At 44.9% G+C, this 20254-nt stretch overlaps 1 protein-coding gene across 2 annotated transcripts in view; it reads left to right on the top strand.

The window, feature by feature from the left end:
- The window catches only part of tsnaxip1 (translin-associated factor X interacting protein 1), a 158356-nt gene that overhangs the window by 112481 nt on the left and 25621 nt on the right, over positions 1-20254 (top strand). For both annotated transcript variants that reach the window (XM_085991314.1, XM_085991315.1), the window contains exon 9: positions 18394-18526. In XM_085991314.1, coding sequence (XP_085847440.1) covers positions 18394-18526 — 133 coding nt within the window. The remainder of the gene's footprint in view (positions 1-18393; positions 18527-20254) is intronic.

Below are 20254 nucleotides of genomic sequence, written 5' to 3'. Positions count from 1 at the left end.
TCTAAGAGTGTTAAAAAAACAAGCCTGAAGGCTTTATGTCTTAATGCGAGGAGCATTCGTAATAAGGTGGATGAATTAGCTGTGCAAATAGAGGTAAACGGATATGATATGATTGGGATTACGGAAACATGGCTCCAGGGTGACCAAGGCTGGGAACTCAACATCCAGGGGTATTCAATATTCAGGAAAGACAGGCAAAAAGGAAAAGAAGGTGGGGTAGCATTGCTGGTTAAAGAGGAGATTAACACAATTGTAAGGAAGGATATTAGCTCTGTTGATGTGGAATCTGTATTGGTAGAACTGAGAAATACCAAGGGGCAGAAAACGTTAATGGGAGTGGTATACAGACCCCCAAACAGTAATGCGGATTGGGTATGGCATTAAACAGGAAATTAGAGACGCGTGCAATAAGGGCACAGCAGTTATCATGGGTGACTTTAATCGACATATAGATTGGGCTAACCAAATTAGTAACAATACTGTGGAGGAGGAATTCCTAGAGTGTTTACGGGATGGTTTCCTGGACCAATATGTCGAGGAACCAACTAGAGACCAGGCCATCTTAGTATGGGGATTATGTAATGAGAAAGGATTAATTAGCAATCTTGTTGTGCGAGGCCCCTTGGGGCAGAGCGATCATAATATGATAGAATTCTTCATTAAAATGGAGAGTGAAGTAGTTGACTCAGGGACTAGGGTCCTGAATTTAAATAAAGGAAACTACGATGCTATGAGGTGCGAGTTGGGTAGGATTGATTGGGGAATGTTATTCAAAGGGTTGACGGTGGATAGGGAATGGCAAACATTCAAAGATCGCATGGATGAACTACAGAATTTGTTAATCCCTGTTTGGCTTAAAAATAAAACAGAAAAGGTGACTCAACTGTGGCTAACAAGGGAAATTAGGGATAGAATAAGATCCAAGGAGAGGACATATAAATTGGCCAGAAAAAGCAGTAAACCTGAGGATTGGGAGCAGTTTAGGATTCAGCAAAGGAGGACAAAGGGATTAATTAAGAGGGGAAAAATAGAGTATGAGAGTAAGCTTCCAAGGAACATTAAAACTGACTGTAAAAGCTTTTATAGATATGTGAAGAGAAAAAGATTGGTGAAGTCAAGCATAGGTCCCTTGCAGTCAGAATCAGGGGAATTTATAATGGGGAACAAAGAAATGGCAGACCAATTAAATACATACTTTGGTTCTGTCTTCACAAAGGAGGACACAAATAAACTCCCAGAGATGTCGAGAAGCATAGGGTCTCATGAGAGGGAGGAACTGAATGAAATCAGTATTTGTTGGGAAATGGTGTTAGGGAAATTGATGGGATTGAAGGCCGATAAATCCGCAGGGCCTGATAATCTACATCTTAGGGTACTTAAGTAAGTGGCCCTAGAAATAGTAGATGCATTGCTGGTCATCTTCCAAAATTCTATAGACTCTGGAACAGTTCCCATGGATTGGAGGGTAGCTAATGTTACCCCACTGTTCAAAAAAGATGGTAGAGAGAAAACGGGGAATTATAGACCAGTAAGCCTGACATCAGTAGTGGGGAAAATGCTAGAGTACATTATAAAAGATGTAATAGCAGAGCACTTGGAAAATAGTGACAGGATCGGACAAAGTCAACATGGATTTACAAAAGGTAAATCGTGCTTGACTAATCTACTGGAATTTTTTGAGGATGTAACTGATAGAATTGATAAGGGAGAACCAGTGGATGTGGTGTATTTGGACTTTCAGAAGGCTTTTGATAAGGTCCCGCATAAGAGATTAGCGTGTAAAGTTAAGGCACATGGGATTGGGGGCAAGGTACTGACTTGGATAGAGAACTGGTTGACAGACAGGAAGCAAAGAATTGGAATAAACGGGTCTTTTTCCGAGTGGCAGGCAGTGACTAGTGGGGTACCGCAGGGATCAGTCCTAGGACCCCAGCTATTCACAATATATATTAATGATCTAGACGAGGGAACTAGATGTAATATCTCCAAGTTTGCAGACGACACAAAGCTGGGTGGGCGTGTGTGCTGTGAGGAGGATGCCGAGAAACTCCAGTATGATTTGGACAGGTTGGGTGATTGGGCAGATGCATGGCAGATGCAGTATAATGTGGATAAATGCGAAGTTATCCACTTTGGTGGCAAAAACAGGAAGGAAGATTATTATCTGAACGGCAGTAATTGGGAGAAGGGGAAGTGCAACGAGACCTGGGTGTCCTTGTGTACCAGTCGCTGAAGGTAAGCATGCAGGTTCAGCAGGCGGTTAGGAAGGCAAATGGTATGTTGGCCTTCGTAGCGAGAGGGTTTGAGTACAGGAACAAGGATGTCTTTCTGCAGTTGTACAGGGCCTTGAAGACCACACCTTGAGTATTGTGTGCAGTTTTGGTCGCCTTATCTGAGGAAGGATGTTCTTGCCATGGAGGGAGTGCAGTGAAGATTCACCAGACATACCTAGGATGGCAGGAATGACGTATGAGGAGAGATTGGGTCGATTGGGCTTATACTCGCTGGAGTTTAGAAGAATGAGAGAGGATCTCATTGAAACTTATTAAATTCTAAAAGGACTAGACAGACTAGGTGCAGGAAGGATGTTCCTGATGGCGGGGGATTCCAGAACCAAGGCTCACAGTCTAAGGATAAGGGGTAAGCCATTTGAGACAGAGATGAGGATGGATTTCTTCACCCAGAGAGTGGTGAACCTGTGGAATTCTCTACCACAGAAGGCAACTGAGGCCAATTCATTAAATATATTCAAGAAGGAGTTAGATATATTTCTTAAGGCTAAAGGGATCAAGGGATATGGGGAGAAGGCAGGGACAGGGTACTGAGTTTGGATGATCAGCCATGATCTCATTGAATGGCGGAGCAGGCTCGAGGGACTGAATGGCCTACTCCTGCTCCTATCTTCTGTGTTTCTATGAAATCTTTTCCTACACTGAATCCAGGTTCTGCGGGTTACTGATAATGAGTTGAACTCCTCTGCCACCTGGATCCACACAGCCTTGGTCTGCTGGGGAGGCTTCTTCCTCCCTGAAGAAGGGAAGATCACCTCTTTATGAGCTCTTGTTCCCTCAACTAAAGCCTGCAGGGCAACGTCATCAAACCTGGGAGCAGACCTAGGTCTCTCGCTGGTCATTCTGCCTCCAGGTCCCTGTAGCATGAAAGGCCAAAAGTTTGGCAGTCTGCAGAAGAAGCAAGGCTTGATGCAGACCTTAAATGGAGCAGCAATGATGACATCATCGGAGGTGACTTTCTGACTGGAAAAACTAATTTGCCATGGGTTCCCACACGTTGGAATTCAATTGGCCAATTAAGTTAAAAGCGCATCAATCTCCCACATCGATTTAGATTCGGGTAGATAACATGAAATGCGGATTACACAACCCCAGCCCGCCCCTGAATTAAAATCCAGCCCAATGTATTTTTTTAAATTTCCCTGCCATTTCCTTATTCCCCATTATATTTTCTCTTGTCTCAGCCTGTAAGGGACCCACATTTACTTTTGCTAATCTTTTCCTTTTTACTTACCTGTAGAAGCTTTTACAATCTGTTTTTATGTCTCTTGCTAGTTTACTCTCATTCTATGTTCCCTTTCTTTATCAATTCCTTAGCCCTTCTTTGCTGAATTCTAAAATCCTCCCAATCCTCAGGCTTACTACTCTTTTTGGCAACATTATAAATCTCTTCCTTTGATCTAATACATCTTTAACTTCTCCTGTTAGCCACAGTTGGACCACTTTTCCTGTGGGGTTTTTGTGCCTTAAAGGAATGTATATTTGTTCTAAATTATGTATTAATTCTTTAAGTGCTAGCCATTGCTACCATCATACCTTTTAATGTAGTTTTCCAATCTACCTTAGCCAACTTGCCCCTCATACCTACGTAGTTTGCTTTGTTTAGATTTAAGACCTGAGTTTTGGATTTAATGAAATCACTTTCAAACTCAGTATAAAATTCTGTCATATTATGGCCACTCTTCCCTAAAGGCCCCTTTACTACAAGGTTATTAATTGACCCTTAACTCTCATTGCGCAATACTAGATTTTAAAAAGCCTGTTCCCTCGTTGGTTCCTCAACATACTGATCTAGAAAACTATCTTGCATACATTCCATGAAATTGGACTCCACACTATTACTACAAATTTGTTTTGCCCAGTCTGTTTGTAGATTAAAGTTCCCCATGATTACTGTATTACCCTTGTTACATGTGCCTCTAATTTCCTGATTTATACTCTGCCCTACATTACAACTACTGTGTGGGGGCCTATAAACAACTCCCACCAATGTTTTCTGCCCCTTGCTGTTTCTTAGCTCCACCCAAACTGATTCTACTTCTTGATTTTCGGAGCTGAGATCCTTTCTCTCTACTGCCTTTATTCCATCCTTTATTGTCAGGGCTACACCTCCTCCAATTCCATTTTGCCTATCTTTTCTAAAAGTTAAGTATCCTGGAATATTTAGTTCCCAACCTTGGCCACTTTGCAACCACGTCTCCATAATGGTTATTAGATCAAACCTATTAATTACTATCTGCGCTATTAATTCATCTATTTTGTTGCGAATGCTTCACGCATTCATATAGTGCCTTTAGCTTTGACTTTTTTCTATTTTTCTCTGATGTCACCTTAGTTACTGATGTCTTATTACCTTTGTTACTCTCTCTGTTCCTTCCTAACCCACTCTGCTTATTTTTACCCAAAGCTCTACTATGCTCTGGAGCCTTGATTTTTCTCTTGCTGCTTTTAAATTTACTCTTTCTTGAATCCTCCCACCACCACCCCACACCTTCATTATTTTAAAGCCCTATCTACCGCCCCATGAACTGAAACCCCTTCCTCCCACACCACTCTTTCAGCCACGCATTTAAACCTCTAATCTGTTTGTCCTTATGCCAATTTGTGCGTGGCTCAGGTAACAATCCAGAGATTATTACCTTTGAGGTTTTGCTTTTTAATTTGGATCCTAGCTCCTCAAACTCCCTCAGCAGAACCTCATTCCTAGTTCTACTGATGTCGTTGGTTCCTACGTCGACACGACAATTGGATCCTCCCCCTCCCACTCCAAGTTCTTCTCCAGCCATGAGGAGATGTCTTTAACCCTGGCACCAGGCAGGCAATACAACCTTCGGAACTCTCGGTCGCGCCTGCAGAGAACAGTATCTATCCCCCTGACTATACTGTCCCCTACCATAACTATGAATGGCTTCCTGCACTATGCTGCCATGGTCAGCTTGCTCATCCATCTTGCAGGCTTTTCCCTCATCCACACAGACAGCAAGAACCTCATCTGCTGGACAAGGGCAAATCTGAGGCTCCTCCAGCGCTGCAGCTGCAGTCCCCTTACCTGCCTGAGTTGCAGTCACACCCTCCTGACCCTATCCAGAGCTGTACCACTACCTAACCTAAGGGGTGTGACTGCCTCCTGGATCAAAGTGTCCAGGTAACACTCCTCATCCCTGATGCTCCGCAATGCACCTCAGACTCCAGCTCAAAAACTCTGAGCTGAAGTTCCTCAAGATTTAGGCATTTACTGCAAACGTGGTTGCCCAGGATCACAATGCTCTCCACAAACTCCCACATGCTGCAGTTTCGGCACACCACCTGCATTGCCATCCCTATATGACCTTGTTTTATTTAATTAAATGTAATTAAATTTGTAATTAGGTAGCTTAGTTTACAGTTGACTACTTATTTGATCTAGATTAAGTTATGGGTACTGAAATTATATATCTACCTGTAACACAAAGCACTACAAGTAGTGTAGGCAAAAAGCAGCAATCCTTCCCACTCTTTCCAAATTCCCAAATAAAACACTCTGTTTAAGTACACTCCATTTTAATCCCGCTCTGTGCATACCTGCTGCAGCCACAACTCAAACTTCAGAACAGGGCAAAGACCGCATTGCCAGTGGCTGTGAAGGTGACCGTGGCGATGGACTTTTATGCGTCTGGTTCCTTCCAGGCTGGAGCTGGAGATAATTGCAACATCTCACAGTTTGCTATCCACTGTTGTGTAAGTGGCTCTCTATTCAAAGAGAGCTGACTACATTTCGTTTTCTCTTGCCAGAGACAAGCAGGCAGAGCAAGAATGCAGCTTCGCTAGGATTGCAGCCTTCCCCATAGTGCAGGGTGCCATTGACTGCACGCACATCGCTTTGCGGGCACCACATGTCAACTCTGCCCTATGCCAGAACTGAAAGGGATACCACTCCCTCAACGTCCAGATTGTGTGTGACCAAAGAAACATAGGAGCGGGAGTAGGCCATTCGGCCCTTCGAACCTGCTCTGCCATTCAATATGATCATGGCTGCTCCTCTATCTCAATACCATATTCTCGCTCTCTCCCCATACCCCTTGATGCCTTACACAGCGCATCATACAGGTCAATGCCCGATATCCTGGCAGCAGTCTTGATGCATTCATTCTGTGGCAGTCCACTGTGCCAGCTGTATTTCAGCCACCACGGCAAACCAAAGGGTGGCTACTGGGCAACAAGGGCTATCTGCTGATGACCATGGCTCATGACTCCAGTGCACAACCCACGTGCAGCATGCGTACAATAAAAGCCATGCTGCCACACGAAATGTGGGACTAAAAGTCAATAAATCTCAAGGACCAGATGACCTACATCCTAGGGTTTTGAAAGAGGTGGCCATTCGGATAGTGGACGCATTGGTTGTCATCTTCCAAAATTCTATAGATTCTGAAATGGTTCCTGCAGATTGGAGGATAGCAAATGTAACCCCGCTATTTAAGAACGGAGGGAGAAAATGGGGAACAACAGACCTGTTAGCCTCACATCAGTAGTTGGGAAAATGCTGGAATCTATTATAAAGGATGCAATAACTGAGCACTTAGAAACTAATAGTAAGATTGGGCAGAGTCAACATGGATTTATGACAAACCTATCGGAATTCTTTGAGGATGTAACTAGTGGAGTAGACTAAGGGGAACCGGTAGATGTGGTGTATTTGGATTTTCAGAAGGCCTTCGATAAGGTCCCACACAAGAGGTTGGTGAACAAAATTAGGGCACATGGAATTGGGGGTATTATACTAGCATGGATTGAGAATTGGTTAACCGACAGAAAACGAAGAGTAGGGATAAACGGGTCTTTTTCAGGATGGCAGGCTGTGACTAGTGGGGTACTGCAAGGATCGGTGCTTGGGCCCCAGCTATTCACAATTTATATCAATGATTTGGATGAGGGGACTAAATGTAACATTTCCAAATTTGCTGATGACACAAAGCTAGGTGGCAGTGTCAGTTGCGAAGAGGATGTGAAGAGGCTTCAAGGGGATCTCGACAAGCTCAGTGAGTGGGCAAGAACATGGCAGATGGAATATAATGTGGATAAATGTGAAGTTACCCACTTTGGTAGAAAAAACAGAAAGGCAGAGTATTTCCTAAATGGTGAAAGATTGGGGAATGCAGATGCTCAAAGGGACCTGGGTGTCCTTGTAAATGAGTCACTGAAAGTGAATGTGCAGGTGCAGCAAGCCATTAGGAAGGCAAATGGTATGCTGGCCTTCATTACAAGAGAATTTGAGTACAGGAGTAAAGAAGTCTTACTCCAATTATATAGGGCCTTGGTGAGACCACACCTGGAGTACTGTGTACAATTTTGGTCTCCTTACCTAAGGAAGGATATACTTGCCATAGAGGGAGTGCAACGAAGGTTCACGAGATTGATTCCTGGGATGGCGCGACTGTCGTATGAGAAGAGATTGAGTAAACTAGGCCTGTATTCTCTTGAATTCAGATGAATGAGAGGGAATCTCATTGAAACATACAAAATTATTACAGGGCTTGATAGGGTGGATGCTGGGAGAATGTTTCCCTTGGCTGGGGAGTCTAGAACCAGGGGCCACAGCCTCAGGATAAAGGGTAGGCCATTCAGGACTGAGATGAGAAGAAATTCCTTCATACAGAGGGTGGTGATTCTTTGGAATTCTCTACCCCAGAGGGCTGTGGAGGCTCAGTCATTGGGTATATTCAAAACAGAAGTCGATCGATTTCTGACTAGTAAGGGCAACAAGGGATATGGCGATAAGGCCGGTGAATGGAATTGAGGCAGAAGATCAGCCATGATCTCATTGAATCACGGAGCAGGCTCGAAGGGCCGACTGGCCTACTCCTGCTCCTATTTCTTATGTTCTTATGTTCTTATGTGATTGAGCAGACCATTAGCATGCTGAAACAATGCTTCCACTGCCTGGACTGTACTGGAGGAACACTGCAGTACTCAGCAGAGTGGATGTCAAGATTCATGGTGGTCTGCTACATGCTGCACAACCTCCCCATCTTGAGGGCACAGGCCTTGCCACCAGCTATACAGCGAGCAGCTGAGGAGCATGAGGAGGAAGAGGAAGGGAGGAGGCAACGTAGACAGCCCCTTCCTGCCTGGGCTGTCTGTGAAGAACTCATCCGAGTGCGATACCAGTAACCGCAACCCCAATTCCCTGTTCAGCAGAGTCCCACACCTTACCTTTCCCCTCTGTCACTGACTATCACAGCGTCTGCTTGACCACAATGCAAAAATAAAAGCCACCAGAAAATAAACATTCCAAACCAAATTTATAAATGAAATCATGCCACATTGCATACAAACATCAACTAGTCACCCCTGTGCATTCCCTTAGTGCCTATCTTCCATGTGCCTTTGTGTGTCATAGTGCTCCTACGCAGTGCTACCCCAGTGGCTGCAGCATGGCTGGTGGAAGGCTACTGACTTTCAATGCAGGAGACTGCAGATGGCCTTGGAGGATGACCTCGAGCAGCTCTAGGCCTAGAAGACCCCGCTGCGGACTGCACCATCTTGGCATGTGCAGCAGCAGTCTGGGCTGGCTGGCTGACAGACAACAGCAAGGGCACTGGTCAGAGTGGCAGGAGTGAAAGGACGAATGCTGTCTTCCTGAGAGAGAAGAGCAGGTTTGTGCTCCATGGAGCCACTGTCACCCCACCCCCCCCCGACCCCGCCCCCCCCCAGGGGTGACGCCTCAGCAATCCTGGTAATCTGTTCGAGGACAGATTGCTGGGCTGCTGTGACACCCTGCAAGCACCTTTGTATACTGTAATCCACAGCCATGATGGCAGCAGTCTGTGCTTGTATGGCAGCAAGCTGACCTTGCATGACAGCAGACTGAGCTTCCATTGCAGCACTCAGACATTGGGTGGCTGCTGCTTGTGCTGCAATGAAAACTGCAACATTGGTCATCAGACACTGCATCATGGTTGGGTCCACAAGTGTGCGAATGGATTTGGCCACCACTTCCATGTTGGAAAGGATAAGCTCCAAGCTCTGCACAAACCCCTGTGCCAAGCTGATGCTGGACTCTTCCATGGTCTTTGACATTGACCGCAAGCTTTCTGGCAGGCCTGCCAATGCACCAAGCATTTTGTTGTGCATACCCATCAGCATTCTTCTGTAGGCTGCCCCATTGCAGTCCCCATCTGAGTCCTCTGCAGCAGAACCTATGTGTGACCTCACCCTCTGGCAAGCTGGCACCTATGCTATCCTTGCCCCCTGCCCGGCCTGCAGCCCACTCATGTCCGGTGTCTCACCACGTGCAAATCCCGTCTCTTCAGCTATCTTCTAAGATACATGCAGTGTCAGTAACTGAGCTGCTAACTGCGAGTGTGAAATCAAGTGACAGTGCTATGTCTCATCAGCACTCTCTTTTTGGTATTCCTCCACTGCTTGACCAGGTTCCACCTCTTGGGTCTCTGAAAGGAAAAAGGCACAAGAGTAAGGTTGTGGTGGGGGTGAGGGGGGGTGGTGGCGGAAAGTAAGAGATGCATGCTTACACCATCTACAGCTTGCAAATCAGAAGTGTGTGTGGAATGTGGGGGAAGTGGGATGTGAGAAGGAGGATTAGGTATGAGGATACCGTCACCTTCTATGGTTTCAGCCCCACCACTGGCCTCAGCCTCCGCAATGGCCTTCCCAATAATGGCCAGCACCATCTCCTCCATGGGGCTAGGACATGCAGGCATGCCTGTACCCCTCCAGTTAGCTCCTGCTGCCTCCGGTTGTGTGTCATCTTGTCCTGAAAGAGAAAGGGAAGTGTGTCAGTGCGTGTCGTGCAATCTGTTTGGCTGATGTAGCTGTCATGGTTGAATAGCTGGCAGTATGTGCAAGCTGTGAGATGTGGGTGTAAGGCTTTCAGCAGTTCTAAGTGTGTGAGAGTGAGTTGCAACATGAGTGTTAGTTATGAGGCCTGAGGGAAGAGGGTGTGGTGATTTGAGCAGTAGCTGAGGTTACTGGTGCAGTTGGTAGGATATGGCATTTGAAGATGCATTCATTGACCTTGACCACTCGTGTGAGGTCATTGAATTTCTTGCTGCACTGCATTCAGGTCCTTGGGGCTTGAGTCCTGGCATTGACCTCCATGGCTTTCTGCGCCCACTGCCTTTTGACTGTGTGTGGAGGGCTTCCTTTCCCCCTACAGACACAGGACATCTCTCCTCCTTTCCACCTCCTCCACCAAGACCTCCAGTGCAACTTCTGAAAACCTTGGAGCCTGCTCTCTCCCCTGTTGTGGATTTCCTCACTCTTTCCCAGGTCAGAATCTCTCAATCATGACTCTCAGCACCTGCTCCAGCCACGATGCACCTCCCCTTTAAGAGGTGCAGGCTATCTTTAAGCACTGCAGACTAGCTTTAAGTGGTGCTAGCCTCTCACGATATTGGCTCCCTGCTGATGCGTTCAGCCAATGAACAGTGCGGTTAGTGCTGGCTGGACGCAGAGATCCTTTAAATGAACAGGCAGCATAAAGTTGGCGTGCTACCTGCAATACAATCAATGGGCGCGGGTTAATTGCGCATCGTGATCCCCATTCCCATTTTCGAGGGCTATCAAATTTAGGCCCCCAATGTTCTGATCTTAGTCATGAGTCTACTATGTGGTACTTCATTGAAGATTTTTTTGAAATCTAAATATTACGTCTACTGCATTACCCTTATCCACTCTTTCTGCTAGTTATAGAGTCATAGAGTTATACAGCACAGAAAGAGGCCCTTCGGCCCATCGTGTCTGCGCCGACCATCAATCCCTGTCCAGTCTAATCCCATTTTCCAGCATTTGGTCCATAGCCTTGTATGCAATGGCATTTCAAGTGCTCATCCAAATGCTTCTTGAATGTTATGAGGGCTCCTGCCTCTACCACCCTTTCAGGCAGTGAGTTCCAGATTCCAACCACCCTCTGGGTGAAAAAGTTCCTCCTCAAATCCCCTCTAAACCTCCTGCCCCTTACCTTGAATCTATGCCCCCTTGTTATTGACCCCCCTACTAAGGGGAAAAGTTCCTCTTTATCTACCCTATCTATGCCCCTCATCATTTTGTACACCTCAATCAGGTCCCCCCTCAGCCTTCTTTGCTCCAAGGAAAACAACCCCAGCCTGTTTAGTCTTTCTTCATAGCTGAGGCGCTCCATCCCAGGTAACATCCTGGTGAATCTTCTCTGCACCCTCTCCAAAGCAATCACATCCTTCCTATAGTGAGGCGACCAGAACTGCACACAGTACTCCAGCTGTGGCCTCACCAGCATTTTGTACAGCTCCATCATAACCTCCCTGCTCTTATATTCTATGCCTCGGCTAATGAAGGCAAGTATCCCATATGCCTTTTTAACCACCTTATCTACCTGTTCCGCTGCCTTCAGGGATCTATGTACATATACACCAAGGTCCCTCTGACCCTCTGTACTTCCTAGGGTCCTACAACTCATTGTGTATTCCCTTGCCTTATTTGTCCGTCCAAAATGCATCACCTCACACTTTTCAGGGTTAAATTCCATTTGCCACTTTTCCGCCCATCTGACCAACCCGTTTATATCGTCCTGTAGCCTAAGGCTTTCCTCCTCGCAATTTACCACCCCACCAATTTTCGTGTCATCTGCGAACTTACTGATCATACCTTTTACATTCTCATCCAAATCATTTATGTATATCACAAACAGCAAGGGTCCCAGCACCGATCCCTGAGGTACCCCACTGAACACAGGCTTCCAGTCACAAAAGCAACCTTCGACCATCACCCTCTGCCTCCTGCCACTCAGCCAGTTTAGGATCCAACGCGCCAAGGCACCCTGGATCCCATGGGCTCTTACCTTCTTGACCAGTCTCCTATGCGGGACTTTGTCAAAAGCTTTACTGAAATCCATGTAAACCACATCCACAGCATTTCCCTCATCCACACACCTAGTCACCCCCTCGAAAAATTCAATCAGATTGGTCAGACATGATTTACCCTTGACAAAGCCATGCTGACTATCCCCGATTAATCCTTGCCTCTCTTAAGTGGAGACTAATTTTGTCCCTCAGAATTTTTTCCAATAATTTCCCTACCACAGATGTTAGGCTCACTGGCCTGTAATTCCCTGGTTTATCCCTGCTACCCTTCTTGAATAATGGTACTACGTTAGCTGTTCTCCAGTCCTCTGGTACATCCCCTGTGGCCAGAGAGGTTCTGAAAATTTGTGTCAGAGCCCCTGCAATCTCCTCCTTTGCCTCACACAACAGCCTGGGATACATCTCGTCCAGGCCTGGGGATTTATCCACTTTTTGGCCTGCTAAAACCGCTAGTACCTCCTCCCTCTCGATGCTAATATGTTCAAGTATGTCACAGTCCCCTTGCCCGATTTCTATGTCTACATCGTCTTTCTCCATAGTGAACACAGATGCAAAAAATTCATTTAAAACCCCGCCTACACCATCTGGCTCTACACACAGATTGCCACTTTGGTCCCTAATGGGCCCTACCCTTTCCCTGGTTATCCTCTTGCCCTTAATATACTTATAAAACATCTTAGGATTTTCCTTTATTTTGCTCGCCAGTGTTATTTCATGGCCCCTCCTTGCCCTCCTAATTTCTTTTTTAAGTATGCCCCTGCACTTTTTATACTCCTCTAGGGCTTCCTCCGTCTTTAGTCTTTTGTAACTGCCAAAAGCCCCCCTTTTTTTCCTAATGCATTTTTGTATATCCCTTGTCATCCAAGGTTCCCTTTGCTTGTTGGTCCCACCCTTGACCTTTACAGGAACATGTTGGCGTTGTACTCTCTCTATTTCCCTTCTGAAAGTCTCCCACTGCTTTGATGTGGATTTTCCTATAAGTAGCTGCTCCCAGTCCACTTTGGCCAGATCCTGCCTTATCATATTAAAATCGGCCTTTCCCCAATTTAGAACCCTTATTTCTGGGCCGTCTTTGTCTTTTTCCATGCCCACCTTAAATCTCACCGAATTATGGTCACTGTCGCCAAAATGCTCTCCTACTGACACTTCCACCACTTGCCCGGCTACATTCCCTAGAATTAGGTCCAGTACCGCCCCCTCTCTTGTAGGACTTTCTACATGTTGGCTCAAAAAGCTCTCCTAGATGCACTTTAAGAATTCTGCACCCTCTAAGCCTTTCACACTCTGACTATCCCAATTAATATTGGGGAAGTTGAAATCCCCCACTATTATTACCCTATTATTTTCGCACTTCTCTGAGATTTGCCTACATATCTGTTCCTCTATCTCCCCCTGACTGTTTGGGGGCCTATAGTACACTCCCAGCAAAGTGCTTGCCCCCTTTTTGTTTTTAAGTTCTACCCATATGGCCTCATTAGAGGAACCCGCTAATATATCATCCCTCCTTACAGCAGTAATTGATTCCTTAATTAATATTGCAACACCCCCTCCCCTTTTACACCCCCCTCTGTCTCGCCTGAAGATTCTATACCCCGGAATATTGAGCTGCCAGTCCTGACCCTCCCTCAACCATGTCTCCGTGATAGCAACAATATCGTACTCCCATGTGTTCAACAACAACTTCAATTCATCCACCTTATTTGCAAGACTCCTTGCATTAAAATAAATGCCTTCCAGCCTTGCCATATTCCCTTTTGCCTTCACATATTTGCTCTGCCTTCCCAGCTGACTTGTTTTTTCCTCCGTATTTGGCTGTAAATCACCCCCTACTATAGTTCCACTCTGTATCCCATCCCCCTGCCAAGTTAGTTTAAACCCCCCCCAGCAGTGCTAGCAAACCTCCCCGCAAGGATATTGGCCCCCCTCTGGTTCAGGTGTAAACCGTCCGACTTGTACAAGTCCCACCTTTCCCAGAAGCAGACCCAGTGATCCAGGAAACTAAAGCCCTCCCTCCTGCACCATCCCTTTAGCCACGCATTCATCTGTTCTATCTTCCTATTCCTATACTCACTAGCACGTGGCACCGGGAGTAATCCAGAGATTACAACCTTTGAGGTCCTGCTCTTTAATCTTCTACCTAGCTCCCTAAATTCTTGCTGCAGGACCTCATCCCTCTTTTTACCTATGTCGTTGGTACCAATGTGGACCACGACCTCTGGCTGTTCACCCTCCCCCTCCAGAATGCCCTGCAGCCGCTCAGTGACATCCTTGACCCTGGCACCAGGGAGGCGACAAACCATCCTGGATTCACGTCTACGGCCACAGAAACGCCTATCTGTTCCCCTTACTATAGAATCCCCTACCACTATTGCTCTCCCACTCTTTTTCCTCCCTTCCTGGGCAGCAGGAGCACCCCCAGTGCCAGGAAGTTGGCTGCTGCTGCCTTCCCCTGGTGAGTCATCCCCCTCAACAGTATCCAAATCGGTATACCTGTTTGAGAGGGGAATGGTCACAGGGGTCTCCTGCACTACCTGCCTGCTTCTATTGCTCCGCCTGGTGGCCACCCATTTCCTTTCTTCCTGTGCAGCCCTACCCTGCGGTGTGACCAACTCACTAAACATGTTATCCACGACCCTCTCGTGTTCTTCAAAGAATTCAATGAGGTTGGTCAAGCATGACCTTAACTTTTGGAATCCGTGCTGACTACTCTTTACTTTATTTTCAGTTTCTAGATGTTATTTGTATTACACCTTTGAGTAAAGATTCCATTATCTTTCATACCACCACGCTAAGCTAATTGGTCTATACAGGAAACACTTTTTTATCCGGCACCAATGGGACTGGCGTGGTGCCGGTTGATCAAAAAGTCCGGATTACAGAGAGGTATACTTACCAAGGTACGAGAGCCCCGTACATGGCCACAGGTGCAGGAGCCCCGGTTACACAGCACTTGTGCAGGAGTCCCGGTCACACGGCCACAGATCCAGGAGTCCCTGTTGCACGACCACAGGTGCAGGAACCCCGGTTACACAGCCACAGATCCAGGAACCCCGGTTACACAGCCACTAATATATAGTAAAACTTACCTGAACCTACTCCTGAATTTTGCTGGATAAGAGAGGTTTCCGGATATTTAGGTGCCAGTTAAAAGAGAGTTTCCTGTAGTTCCCTGGACTTGTTCTATCTCCCTTTTTATATCACCAGTTCTCTAACACTATTCCCTTTTCTAATTAATTTATATATATATATATGTAATAGCGCCTCTGCTATCTCTTCCCTCACTTCTTTTAACGTGTGGATGCAATCCATCCGGACCAATGGTTTTATCCTCTCTAAGTTTGGTTAGTTGATCAATTATCTCCCCCTTTCTATCTTAAATGTCTTTATATCTTTTTTGATCTCTTCTTCTAATGTCGTCCACCATGTTAGTCTTCCTGGTAAATACCGAGGCAAAGTAATTATTTAATATTTCTGCCATTTTGCCATTATTACCTATTGTAAGTTTGTCATGTGTCACTGACCTGAAACGTTAACTCAGTTTCTCGCTCCACAGATGCTACCTGACCTGCTGAGTATTTCCAGCATTTTCTGTTTTTATTTCAGGTTTCCAGCATCTGCAGTATTTTGCTTTTGTATCGCTTAGTGGCCCTATCCATATTCTATTGTTTCTTTTGTTATTTATATGTGTCTGTAGAATACCTTACTATTTCTTTTTTATATTCCTTGATAATTTAATTTTATAGTTTCTCTTTGTCTTCCTAATGTTTTTGACTTCTTTCCTAACCTTTTCATATTTTTATTTGTCACCCTCTCCTTTGCTGTCTATCTACTTAGTGTATGCCTTTTTCTTTAGTTTCAATTTTGACTTTACTTCTTTTTGACCTTATTTCTTTATTCAACCATGGTGTGTCATTACTGGCTAGTTTGTTCTTGCTTTTTAGTGGGATATATTTCTCCTGGACTCTATTGATCACTGTTTTAAATGTTTCCCACTGCTGTTCTATTTCTATGTTTGTCAGGAAATTTTTCCAGTTTACTTTCCGTAGTTAAGAACATAAGAACATAAGAAGTAGGAGTAGGCCATATGGCCCCTCAAGCCTGCTCCACCATTCAATAAGGTCATGGCTGATCTTCGACCTCAACTCCACTTTCCTGCCCGATCTCCATGTCCCTTGATTTCCCCTAGAGTCCAAAAATCTATCTAGCTCAGCCTTGACTATTCAATGATTCAGGATCCTTTTAGGGGTAACTGTATGGGGTAGAGAACAACACCTGCCCTTTTACCTCCTCCCTTCCCACTGTCTAGGGCCCCACACACTCCTTCCAGGTGAAATAGCGATTTACTTGTACTTCTTGCAATTTAGTATACTGTATTTGCTGCTCATGATGCGGTCTCTTCTACATTGGAGAGACCAAACGCAGATTGGGTGACCGCTTTGCGGAACACCTCCGTTCAGTCCGTAAGTGTGACCCCGAGCTTCCGGTCGCCTGTCACTTTAATTCTCCGCTTCACTCCCACTCTGACCACTCCGTCCTCGGCCTCTTACACTGTTCCAACGAAGCTCAACATAAGCTCGAGGAACAGCACCTCATCTTTCGATTAGGCACTTTACAGCCTTCTGGACTCAACATCGAGTTCAACAATTTCAGACTATAACCTCGGCCCCTATATTTTATTTTCTCTCTCACGTAGCAGCCGTAATTGATTCTGCCATTGCCATTTACACCTCCTCCAGAGTCATCTTTTGTTTCTTAACTTGTCCCATTACCATCTCCTTTTGCCTTGCACCATCATCCCTTTTGTCTTTTAATCTCTCCTGCCTTCCAGCCTATCACAGACCTTCCCTTTTGTTCTTTCCTCCCCTCCCCCCTTTCCTTGCCCCTACACTTGCTTAAAAATCTGTTACTTCTCTAACTTTTTCCAGTTCTGACCAAGGGTCATCGACCTGAAACATTAACTCTGTTTCTCTCTCCACGATGCTGCCTGACCTGCTGAGTGTTTCCAGCATTTTCTGTTATTCTCTCGGCATCTATCCTGTTAATCCCCCTCAGAATCTTATATGTTTCAATGAGATCACCTCTCATTCTTCTAAACACCAGAGAGTATAGGCCCATTCTACACAATCTCTCCTCATAGGACAACCCTCTCATCCCAGGAATCAAACTAGTTCCATTCTCATCCCCTTAAAATCAGCTTTTTTCCAATTTATTACTTTGGTCTTTGTCTTACTTATAGAGGTCTTGATAAGCTTATTAAAGGGTTTGATAGGGTAGATGTAGAGAAAATATTTCCACTTATAGGGGAGTCTATAAATATAAGATAGTCACCAATAAATCCAATAGGGAATTCAGGAGGAACCTCTTTACCCAGAGAGTGGTTAGAATGTGGAACGCACTACCACAAGCAATAGTTGAGGCGAATAATATAGATGCATTTAAGGGAAAGCTAGATAAACACAAAATAGAAGGATATGCTGATGGGATTAGATGAAAAGGAGTGGGAGGAGGCTCGTGTGGAGCATAAACACCGGCATGAACCAGTTAAGCCGAATGGCCTGTTTCTGTGTTGTAAGTTCTGTGTACTTCTACCTCTTCCTCTCCCATGCATGGAGGCCTGAGGCTTCGTGATAATGTTTCACACATCCCGCTCCTCAAACCCAGTGGAGAGAATGGTAAATAACAATTGTGGAAGAACATTTGATAGATGCTATGTCGATAGAGAACACAAACCTTTTGATAGAAAACCTTCTAATGCAGACCCTAGTGAGGGAAAACCTAAACATGTTGAAAACCACAACAGAGCATTCAATGGATGAAAAGTGAGTGTATGGTTGCCTGGAATCTATTTTACAGTGTTAGAGAGAATGAATGAAGCCCTGTAGACTGCTAGCTCAAGGTGAAATTCATATTTACAGTGCTAACAAAAAAAATTGCATGGTGTCATGCGGCACTGTTGGAGATGAAAAATTGAGAAAACACAATGGCTGTATTCTTTAATGTATGGAATTGTTATTAGGAATTACATTTCTAAAGCAATAGCTCATGTATGCTTTGAAAAGAGCCTTTTTGGCAGCAAGCATTCAGAAGTCTAAGGTATGTTAGGACACTATGCATTGAATGAATATGCCTCTCTAGAATTCTGTAATTCCTCAAAAAGAGACAATTTTTCTGCTTTCTTAATGTAGAAGAGCATGAAGAATTATGGGATGTTAGTCTTATCAGCTCTTTATTTACAAATGTATTTACAAATGTATTTATTCTTTCAGAATGAAATTCTCCAGAAGCATTTTTATCAGATGAAACAGGAGCACAGCACTCTGTTAGATGTTAACAAGCATATTACCCTTCAGCGAGACAAACTGAATGCAGAAGTTGAACTGTTCAAAACTAAAATGGCAGGTAAATAGTACACAACACCAACTCCTCCCATCAGTCTGGGCTGGATTCAAACCCAGGTTCCAGAGGTGAAAAAATTTGTTTTAACATACTGTGTCACTAGTTTTATAACCCATCAAGAAATTTTAGCTGGGGCAAAATCCCAACCAGAAGTGGGGTGGAATGCAATTCATGCCTGCTCACTGTGAAGTTGGCTGAACTCACTATAATTTCTAGGGTCACCTTAATTAAAATATTCGGGGCAAACCTCAGACATCAAGAAATCTTCTGATTCAGAGCTCATCCATTGGGGGCGGGAACTAACATACTTCTGCCAGATTTAAAGGCCTGCCACAGCTTAAAGGGCAGACATTCACAAGAAGGGATTTGTAGTCAAACAAAGTTTTGTTTCCATTGCATAAAAGCCTTCCATTCAAGTAGCACCTAGGAGAAGCCTAGGCTTAAAAGTTCACACACCGCCACCTGCACCAATGGGAAATCATGGTGGTAAGAATCATTAGGCGTACACACACACACACACACAGTATGCATTTACATTAAAATTGTTACATTAAAGTTGTTGTGCAAGCAAATATTTTGATGGCAAGATTTGGAAATTGTTTTCATGTGGCATGAATAGGAGCTATGCTGATGTGATGCACAGAGAAAGTCTGTAAATTATGGGAGGAGAATATGTAGACAGAACTGTTAATGCAGTGGCCATATGTGGCAGTCAAAAGACAATCTTCCATTTCAGATTGACACACGTGTCTTGCAGTCGGCAATGAATTCTTGTCTGCATACTCTTTGAGCTGTTGCTCTACTGCTCCTCTTGCTATAATCCCATTGTTTTCAAGGAGGCTTTCACACTCTGTAGCCTTTGCAAGGAGGCAGAAATAGACCTAATTGCTGATGTTCAGTTCATGACCTGGAAAACCGTACAGGTATCATCAGCCATAACTACCGAGGGTAGCTCTGATCTCTCAGAAACCATCCAGAGACCTGCTTTTCTGGGTCAAAGAGTGCTCACATGGTAGACTGCCTTAAAATGAAGACACTATGCCAACTCCAGGGTAATTGAGTGTTCATTTGCACTGTGCAGTTCTGCTGGTCACATATGAGCAATACATTGAGAGAATGGAATCCTTCCCTTTGTATCCAATGTAATCTTCCGACATAGGTGGTGTCATTGAGCAGGAGAGCACAGATGGCTATGTGGGTCCAATCTATGACTTCTGTCACTCTTTAAAATTGAAGTGCCCTGTCATGATCTCACCAATTGTCCAAGAGGAAGAGGGTTTAATTATTTGCTCTATCAGACAATTTATTTGTGACTTACTTCATTCATCTGTGCACAATTGTTTGGCTAATGTTACTAATGTTCCCTGTGGTAGCATGGAATTACTCTTGGCATAGAAGTTAAGGGTAATTGTGACCTTAACAGCCACAGCCAGAGCAGTGCTGGTGGTTGAAGTGGGCTGCAGGTCCATTTATAGCATATGACATAACCCTATGCCAGCTTTCTTTGGAAAGCAAAGCCTCTATAGGCACTGCTGCTTGGTCAAATGCAGGGATGATTACCTCTGCCGATATACTTTGGTGAGGGAACTCACATATGTTACGTTGTGTTGTGTTACTCAGGACAAGGTCCATCAAGTCCATATGCACTCATCCCACTTCTTGCTGGATGTATCACTGTGTTTCCACCCTTTTTTTCCCCCACATCCTGGGAAAGCCATAAAACACATTGGG

Source organism: Somniosus microcephalus, chromosome 6 (genome assembly GCF_052327205.1).
Source record: "Somniosus microcephalus isolate GS21.2 chromosome 6, FLI_Smic_1.0, whole genome shotgun sequence".
In the NCBI taxonomy this organism is placed as follows: Eukaryota; Metazoa; Chordata; class Chondrichthyes; order Squaliformes; family Somniosidae; genus Somniosus; species Somniosus microcephalus.
This window is presented reverse-complemented; position numbering and strand designations above follow the sequence as displayed.